General features: G+C 34.3%; 1 protein-coding gene across 1 annotated transcript; it reads left to right on the top strand.

Moving 5' to 3' along the window:
• The first annotated feature begins 7,615 nt into the window (after positions 1 to 7,615).
• On the top strand, positions 7,616 to 8,324 carry LOC113713907 (uncharacterized). The gene is made up of 2 exons (XM_072068600.1): positions 7,616 to 7,727; positions 7,819 to 8,324. Exons 1-2 carry the CDS (start codon positions 7,616 to 7,618, stop codon positions 8,322 to 8,324), a joined length of 618 nt encoding a protein of 205 aa, XP_071924701.1.
• The last annotated feature ends 1,796 nt before the right edge of the window (positions 8,325 to 10,120 follow it).

The following is a 10,120-nucleotide window of genomic DNA, read 5'->3' as shown; positions in this document are numbered from 1 at the left end:
CTGATATACCCGAATGGAATGGTTATTTCTTTTGTCAAATAATTATGAATTTGTAGATAGGACAAGTAGGGTCGTATTCACAGGGATTGGGTATATTTGTTTCTTAAGAAATCCAAAGTATCACAGGGGGGTGATTTTATAGGAACGACGACAATCAAATAAATTCAAATAAGAAAATAAAAATAAATAACTAACTAGAAATTAAACCACGATTCACTGAACTTAGAATAACAATAATTAAAGGCCTAAATCAATTAAAACAAGGAAACAATTAAAAATAAAATGAAGTAGGCAACTAAAAGTCAAATGGCAATTCACTAAAATTAAGGTAATATTAATTAAAAATCTAGCCAAGAAATAACTTCAGCAATGGTTCACCTAATTGATCATCAAAGCGAAGGCAATCCCAATTATTTATCAATAAATAGGTTATAACTACCAAACAAGCGATGACAGTCAACCCCTCCTTACCGTGTCGATGATCAAGGTACGTCCGTTAATCACTTCTCTAATTGAAAAACAATCCTAGGTACGCTCGTAAGATTTAATTCCCCAATTGCCTTACGTATTAGAGGAGCGCTATTCTAACCAAATAACGCACTACCAGGGTTATTTCAGATTAGCCCGCATATCCCCCTGACACAAATTCAATCATGCCAGTTGTCACTATTTCAAGGCAATTAAACAATTACGGATTTAATGCCCTAATTGACAATAGATTACCAAATCAATTAATTATCTGGATCCAAAATAATCAATTAATTAAATAACCATAAGCATAACAATCAAGAAATATGTGAATACCAATAAATAAAAGGAAAAGATTAAATTAAATCGATCTCACAATTTTAGGTGAACCAGAGCCTCCGTTGCTCCTTGACTAGAGTGGTGAAATTAGTTCATGTATGATGAACTAAGTCCACAGGAAGTTGAAACAAGAGTCGCGGCCATTGTCACAAAAATTGGGAAATGCAATTTGCTCCAATCAAGAAAAGATAGCAAAGTTACAAGAGGTAGCCCTCTGTTTCACTTCGAATGACATACAAAGAAAGAAACGTAAATACTAAAAGTTCAAAGATGAAGAAAAGTCAAAAACCAAGAATGGCTTAGGGGTCCTAACATTCATAAGTCCCCAAAACCAAAAAGTAAGTCCAAGGGAAAAGTCAATAAAATTCAGGCTAAGCTAAAGACGAAAAACTAAGAAGAAAGCCAGATCCCCCTAGTCCTCTGCTGCTATTTTTGTTTTTATCCTCTGCCTCCCTTTTGATGTGCAGCGGCTCATTGCCGAAAAGAAGACTTCGGCCCAATTTGCCCAACAAGGGCTCACGTTTTGTTGTTCCAAAAATGCCCCTAGGACAAGTTCTATCATCTGGACTCTTTTCCTGCCAAATTAGCACCTATTATTATATTTTCGTTCTACTCCCTGAAATAAATGCAAAATACTAAAAGTGAGTAGAATCCCGCAATTAATCCACATAAAGTCAGGCAATAGAAGGAATAATAATAAAATAAATGATAAAATTGCAACCTATCAGATACTAACAAACGAAAACTCCTTAGGTTATGGTATTCCTAACTACTTATGCAAGTGCTATTTTTGGATCATTGAGTACTACTATCTTGGCTAGTTATGGCGTAATTTTCTTATGCATATGAAACCTACTCTCGTAGTGAATCAACTATACTTATAACTAATCCATACCTACTCTCGTGGTTATGAAATTAGCTATAAGTTCATTTCTTCTATGAAATTATATGAAATGAATCACTAAAGCCACAAAGGTGCACCTCTACTGTTATGAGTATACTCCCTAGGTTTAGCTCTTCTTGAACTAGTGTTAAATCTCAATTTTTATTGAAAAAATAATACCTTTAGATAATCACAATTAATGGTACCAAGTTAATCATGATTTAGAGAGCTAAAGTACTAAATAACTTGCTCAAAATAATAGCTTCAAATAGCCAAATAATAAACACTAACAATCATAGAAAGTTCAATCAAATCCAAGGCATAAACTTTAGAAACACATAATAGATTTTAATCCAAAACTTGTATATTAACTAAACTTAGAATCAAATACAAAAGATAAAGAGTTTGGAAAGAAATGTAACCCTTGTCACATGAGTTCATCTCCTCCATCTTCATCTCCTTCTTCATCTTTGCCTAACTAATACACAAGAGTGGATAACACACATAACTACCTAAACTATTCTATACTATACTAACCTAACTAATAAACTAAGAAAAACTAGTAAAGACTACATTTTTGTGGAGTTTCTCTAGCCTTCCAAAGATGTGAAAATGTTCTCTAAAGGCCTCTATTTATAGAGGATTCAAGAGCCAAATGAGTTGTTTTTAGTTGTCATTTTTGACTCTTGAAACTTCTATGAGTTGTCTTTCCAACTTTCCACACTTTTCTTGATCAGATATAGCCAGAATTGATAGCTAGAATTGAGTTAGAAAAGTTATGTGAAAGCAGGACAACCGATATTTTCTCAATGATGGAGGCCGAACTAACTCTTGTGTAAAACATAAGAGTTGTAATCCTTTGTGTTAGTTTTCCAATGCCTTAAGAATCATCTCATTTGGAGGTCTGTGGACCGAGATATGGTCAAAATACCACCAAGTGGTCAGAGCTTTATTTCAGCTTTCCACAACAGAGTTGTACTTCTGTATTTCGACTTTTTGACAACAAAAACGGCTGAATTGGGCTTTGATGTCTTCATACCAAATGTAGATATATCTCATAGCTTCAAAATGGTTGAAGAATCACCTCAATTCAATGCGTGTATCTCAAGATATAGCCAAAATACTATAAGGTGTCAAAGCTGTTTTCACTTGCCTCTTTTGTTCTTGATTGCATTTCCTCTCTTGCACTTCATATTCTCTTTTCATCACTTTAAACCATCATCAATCATCCAATTATTTTCTCAATTCACACCATTTAATGATTGAATCATTAAACCTAAAAAAATATGAAGTTTTCACTATTAAAATCCATAGAAATGCAATTTTTACCACTTTAAACCATAAAATGCATATTTTCACCAAAAACCTAGTTAATTAGTAGTTAAAACACACCAAAACTAACTAATAAAACACACTAAAAACACGTAAAATATATACTTATCAATAACTTAAATTATGTTTGGAGAAAACAAGAAAAAAAGTTTGAGAATCGAGTCAATTAGTCAAACCGAATCACTGGTTTAGTCGATTTTGACTGATTTTTTACCGCAATGATTTTGCATTACAACTCAATTTGAAAAGAAGGCTGATTCACAGTCAGACCGGCCATTCTGATTTGGGTCTAACAAGACTGATATCTAGGTTTTCCACCGTGAAATTAGTCTTAGTGTGGCAAGGATTCGACGGCTCTGATATCAATTGTCATAACTAGAATCAATAGGAAGATTTTAGTAGCTTAGAATTGAAGATAAAGAAGAATAAGTGCAGAAATGAAGACACAAAGAGAAAAGGAAAAGAAAATGGAAAGAAAAAGAGGAAAAGAAAGAGAGATATGAAGAGAGCGATAATTGAGCAGGAAGGGTGAATCTTTCATTAAGTTATCAAATACCAATTTCAGTTACATCCCTTGCCTTTAATACACAGCCATTATTTATAAAAATAACTGCCACTAAAATAAACGATGAAGTTTGGGGCTTTTAATCACCCTTATTACAAAGAGATAATTTCATAAACTCCCTTTGAGATTTCTAACTATTTCACAAATTCCTGACTATTTCCTCCAAATTTCAAAAATTATACTAATCTCCCTTAAAATTAATTATCTTGTAGCATTATAAGCCTGGACATGTAAGTTAACTATTTGGTTGGTGAATGCCCCGGATAATTACAAACTATTACAATCATTGGTTAGTTGGCTTGAGGCTTTAACTTAGTACTATATAGTGCAGAAAAATTTTGAAAATTAGTAAATGTTTCCACCTACTCTATGCACATTTCTCCTATCGAATTGTGGGACTCTAAGCAGACACATTTTTCTTGGCATGTATTAATGATACAATTGCTATAAGACAGACTTACCTACCAAAGTTGAAATCCGACAGAGGCATAAATGAGTGGTGAGGGGCTACAAACCTGTGGTGACACGAGAGCCATCGCCGTTGGTGATGAAACTTTGATGGTGACACCACTGCCACTACCGTTAGTGATGGTTTAGAGAGTGATTGGTGACTATAAACGTTAAGAGACGTTGACATGTATTGCATGCTCTCTTGTACTATATAACTTATTATCGTATATATGCTGATGAGATACCTCCGTTTGGAAAGCACTTAGAGAGAATGTGACTGTATAATGGTTGCATATTTACACTTGAAATTAAACTAAGAAAGAGAATAATGGCCTTCTTTAATATCCTGAATGAATGAAGATGATGCAAAAGAAAAATTATTTCCACTATATTGGAAAATATTTGGAATCAACCAAAAGTAAAGTGGAAAAATATGGGCACTCAACCACCGGCAGGAAAACTGCAAGGCATATAATATAGGAATAATTTTAGAAACTTCTCTTGAGGTTTCTGATAATTTCACTTAGCACTTTTGAATTTTGAAAAAAATCACTTGTCTTCCCTGTTTTCTAATTTTTGTGACATTATCGGCCCATTTCAAAATAAATTATTAACAAACTCATTTTTGAAGAGAGAAGATGTTTTCATTCCAAAAGTGCCCTTTGTTGTCCTACTTTTTTTTCAAAATTAAAAGTATATTAACAAAAGCTTGAAATCAATAGACAAATTGAGTGAATGTGCAATTTTACAGGATACAATATAACAGTGGTTGCTTTAAGGTATAAATAATTTATTTTAAGAGCACATTTAAGGTGTTTTCAAGCCAAAAAAATATTATTAACTATAAAGTGTTCATAGTCTACTTGAGGAGTTTTTCAAATTATTATAATTTTAGAAAAATTGGAAAAAATTTAAATTATGTTTACAAACTCATTTGATATGTTTTCAAAGATCAAAAGAAGTTATTATTTTACTAAAAAGTGCTTTTGAATTTATAAATTTAATATTTATTGCGCCAACTAGGGGTGGCAATTCGGTTCCAAATCAGGTTGGCGGGTCGGGTCTGACCAGACCCGTCAGAAAATTTGTTGACCCGAACCCGACCCGCCAACCCGTGACGGGTCAGGTATACTGATCCGAACCCAAAAATTTCAGGTTGACGGGTTGGCGGGTCGACCCGAAATTTAATTTTAATTTATTAATTTATCACTGTAATTTCTAATAAAATTAATTTCTCACAAAACTAATTACATAATCAAGTAATAAAAATTTGAATAAATAATTCCAAACTAAATCTAAAATAAATTAAACACTGTAAAAGTGTTTTATCCCAAACAAAATATAAAATAAATTAAAACAGTATAAAAGTAAAAAATAATATAATATATTATTTGTCCAAATATAATAATTTCAACTTCACACAAATTAAATAAATTCATTTAAGATTAAGTAATTAATGCCTTTGAAAAAAAGAATAACTTAGTTTAGTTAGATAAAATTATTTTTATATTTATTAAATTATTTTTAATTCGTAAACGGATCATATCGGATTATATCAGGTCACCACGGTTGACCCGAAATTGACCTGTTTTCTTTTCGGGTTCATCGGGTTCAACCCGATTCTGACCCGAATTCCCGAAATCTCAACCCAAACCCATTAATTTCGTGTTAGGTTCGTGTCGTGTTTTCAGGTCGTGTCGAAAATTGCCACCCCTAGCGCCAACTAATGGCATGAACACTATTAAAATGTTTTTCAATCTTGTTAATATCCTATAATTCTTAACTACAAAACCATATCTGTGAAGTTTTTAAAAGTTTAAAGGATTAACTACATTTGTTATGAAAACAAAATGGTGCAGAAGAAAAGGGCAATATTGGATTGACTACAAATTCTCTATCCAAAAATGAGTTTTTCTAATAATATATTTTAAAATGGATTTATAATGTTATAAAAAGTTTAAAATAAGAGAGACAAGTGATATCTTTCAAATTTCAAGAATGCTAAATGATATTGTCACAAATCTCTGGGGAGGTTTCTGAAATTATCCCTATATTATATGTAGTCTGCTTATTATAAGCACGTCTATCATTTCTAGTTCAAAGCCCCGAACTAATATGTAACATAAACTCGAGAACGAATATGTTTTGACTCCCTGAAGATCATGTTTGAGCATGTTGGCATAGAAATTATGTTCAATTCCTCTTATTTATTATTACATATCAACTTTTTTTTGCTTGATTTGCTTCAATTAATTAAATGTCTGACAATCACATAGTGGGTTTTTATTTTAGGACTTGTATTGGAGGAATGGGGCTAATAAAGCATCCAGCTATTTAATCAAGTGTTGGTAAACTGAATGTTCAAAGTTCTCTAGTTTTTTGTTAAATTCTGCTGAAAAAGATTGAATTTTCGGTGATTTTCCAACTATGGTGGTGATATTAAATGTAGTTATTTGGATGTTAATTCCAATGGGAAATGCATAATGGGGCGCCAGTCAAGATTGCCAATTTCAATTATTATTGGGCAACAGTTAGCTAGCTTTGCTAAATTTTTCTCTATTAGGTGATCAATATTGAACCTCTCAACTGTTACGGCGGCTAATTATTAGTTGTAAGATATGTGATTTGACAAATGAATTGATAACAAGGTTTTTGAAATTAGAAACAAAGTCGTCATGTTTTTTAATAACTTGGTAATGGTTGAAGTCTACTTAATCTCCCCTTGGCTTTTCAATGTTCTATGAATGTATACGTAAATTAAAAGCTGCGTTTTATGGTGACTGAACATAACCTTTAACTTCTTGTAGAGCTCGCTGATAAGTATATATTTTACGTGTTTTTTGTGTGTGTTTTATTCTTTAGTTTTGGTGTGTTTTATTTATTTTTATAGTTAATTAACTAATTTTCTAGTGAAAATATGTATTTTGTGGTTTAAGTGATAAAAATTACATTTTTATGGATTTTAATTGTAAAAACTTCATGTTTTTGTAAATTTAATTATTCAATCATCAATTGGAGTGATTTCGAAGATAATTGGATAATTGATGATGATTTGAAGTGATAAAAAGAAGACATGAGGTGCAAAATACTCAAAGGATGAAATGCAAGTGAAGACATCTTTGATACCTTGTGGTATTTTGGCTATATCTTGAGATACAAGTATTGAATGGAGGTGATTTTAATACCATTTTGAAGCTAAGAGATAGATCTACATTTGGTATGAAGACATCAAAGTCCAGTTCAGTCATTTTCATTATCAAAAAGTCAAAACACAGAAGTGCAATTTCATGGTCGAAAGCTGAAATAGAGCGCTGACTAGTCAAAGGTATTTTGGTCATTTATCAGTATACAGAGCTCTAAATTGGATGATTCTTGATACATTGGAAAGCTAACTCAAAGGGCTACAACTTTTATGTTTTATACAAGAGCTAGTTCTGTTCTTGTAGTAGTTTTTTCCCTGACTTTAGCAGGAATATATTAGTTTTCTTGTAGTAGTGTCTTGCTCCCTTTCCTGTAGTAACTTCAAACTCTCCTGAGTGTGGAGAAGGAAATACCGCCTAGAAAGACTGGTACTATCAATGGAGGGTGACCTGACTGAGCTGATGCAAAAATTCTCTCTTGCTGGAAATGAGCTCTCAGGAGCTACGCTGGAGCTTGAAGATCTACATAGTGGAGTGAGGGAATGTGAAGGTAGCCTAATAGGGAGGAGACAAAGTAGCGAACTTCACAGGGGTTAAGAACTTTGTGGTTGCAGCATGGGGGTATCCTAGAAAAATGACAGTGATGGAACTGGGGCCTAACTTGTTTCAATTCAACATCCCTAATCCAGACGACAAAGACAAAATTGTAGAAGGAGACCCTTGGATGATAGATAGTCAAATGTTAGTGCTGAACAGGTGGTCAGAAGGAATTGAAGAGAATTATGGAGCCTTTGTGACTGCACCTCTATGGGGGCAGATCTGGAACCTGCCAGTACACTGGCTAACCAAAGAGGTAGGTAGAAAGATTGGGGCTATGTTCAAAGAAGCAAAAGAGGTCCTAATTCCTCAGACAGGGGGTAAAGAGGGTAGACATTTGAAAATCTTAGCCTTAACTGATTTGTCAAAGCCCCTTCTCCGAGGAATAATGGTGAAATTGGCAGGGTCTATCAAATGGGTAGCCTTTAAGTATGAAAGATGCCCAGACTTTTGCTGTTATAGTTGTGGAATAGTAGGTCATAGTGAACGGTCATGCAAAGATAAGAGAGTCATATCAAGAAGCATTTCAGAGAACCAGTATGGGCCCTAGTTGAGAGTAGGAAATAACAAAAATTCACCATAGAAAAAACCAGTGAGGACTGACATGCCAAATGACAAAAGATACTGGAAATTCCAGAATGGAGAAATGATTGAGCAAAAGAGAACCAGGACACAGCTGAAGGAAAACTTCTTGGAAACTCTTAAGATCACAGGAAAAGAAAGAAAAGGCAATCAGGATCTTATGAAGGAGTTGGAGGATATGAGAATTGAGCATGGTCTAAGAGGTTCACCATATGGACTGGAAGCTAGAGAACCTGCACAAGAGTACAGTAATGGCCCCTTGTACCTAGATAAGGGAAAACAAGACCTCCCACAACAAGCATAGGAGGAAGAAGAGAAACAAATTATAGATGAGGTAGAAGACATGGAGGAGGACAGAGAAACAGCTATTCGAGCGAAGGATCAAGAAAATAGAATGAATGAGAAAGCTGCAGGGGGAGGAAGTGATACAGGAAGAGCCCCAAAGGAATGTAATGGTACAGGAAGCTATTGAGAAGCAAACCAAAAGAACATTTAGAAGTTGAAGTCTCCAACTAAAACTAGAAGGCCTTTGAAGGAAATAAATGGAAATGAAAATAACCATTTGAGTATTGGCAAAAGGAAGGCACTGATCAGAGATGAAGAAATGGAGGAAGTAAGCCAGGTTACAATGATATGGAAAAAGGCCAAACCAATTGATGAACTTGATCCAACTGAGATGATTGGAGAGGAGGTGGGGTCCTTCCTTAATGGGACCCCCCAAAGGAAATGAGAGTCTTGGTGTGTAACTGCCAAAGAGTGGGGAGTCCCTTGACAGTTCCCCATCTGAGGTAGGTGAATAATCTCTCCTCTCCAAATCTGATATTTTTAAGTGAGACTAAGAATAGGAAACAAGTCATAGATAGAGTGGTTAAAGGCTTTAGATTTGACACTGGTGCAGTAGTAGAAGCAATGAACAAGGCAGGAGGAATAGCTCTATTATGAAAGGAGGATGCATATATTTTGGAGGTGAACAAAACAGTGTTTACCATTGAAGCTAAATAGAAGACAATGATACTCAGATGGACTGGTGGTTTGTTGGTGTGTATGCTAGTTGTGAGCCTCAGACCAGGAAGGAGCAGTGGAGGGTCCTGAGTGATAGGAAAAGATTGTGGGGAGCTAGATACATGATTGCTGGGGACTTCAATGATATTTTGTCTAACGAAGAAATATGGGGTGGAGTAGTCAGAGAGGAAAGGAGTTTTAAGGATTTTAAAGACTTCATGGACCAGAATAGTTTAATAGACATAAGATTTGAAGGGCACCCTTCGACATGGAGCAATCACTGGGATAATGAAGGAGAGGTAAGGCAAAGATTAGATAGATGTTTGTGTAGTTTTGAGTGGTTTCAAACTTTTGGTAAGGCAAGATGCCAGCACATAGATACTTATGCTTCTGACCATAGTAGGCTCTTGCTAGATACAGTTCCAGATAAATAAAAAAGGAAAAAAAAATTTTATTTTGATAAAAGATGGTTTCAAAGGGAAGGGGTTCAACAGGTGGTTGAGAGAGCCTGGCAGAAGGAGGAACAAGGATTTAAAATGTTCAAAATCATAAAGAAGATAAAAAATTGCAGAATTGAACTTCTGAAATGGAGAAATACCTTCCAGGCAAACTCTAAAAGTAAAATTTTTTATTTGAAGAATGAATTGGAGAGTGTAAGAGACTCAGGTGCAGAAAACAAAAAAGGTAGAATTGCAGAACTCAAAGATCAGTTGAAAGAGGCCTACAAAGAGGAAGAAAATTTCTGGAGTCAGAAAGCCAGGA

The sequence above is a fragment of the Coffea arabica genome, chromosome 10c, assembly GCF_036785885.1.
Source record: "Coffea arabica cultivar ET-39 chromosome 10c, Coffea Arabica ET-39 HiFi, whole genome shotgun sequence".
Classification (NCBI taxonomy): Eukaryota; Viridiplantae; Streptophyta; class Magnoliopsida; order Gentianales; family Rubiaceae; genus Coffea; species Coffea arabica.
This window is presented reverse-complemented; position numbering and strand designations above follow the sequence as displayed.

Bases quoted from the DNA above. Each gene is read 5' to 3' on its own strand.
- LOC113713907 (XM_072068600.1), top strand. From the start codon at position 7,616: ATGGAGGGTGACCTGACTGAGCTGATGCAAAAATTCTCTCTTGCTGGA. The intron at 7,728-7,818 runs GTAGCCTAATAG...GAAAAATGACAG, and splicing joins TGGAGTGAGGGAATGTGAAG to TGATGGAACTGGGGCCTAAC.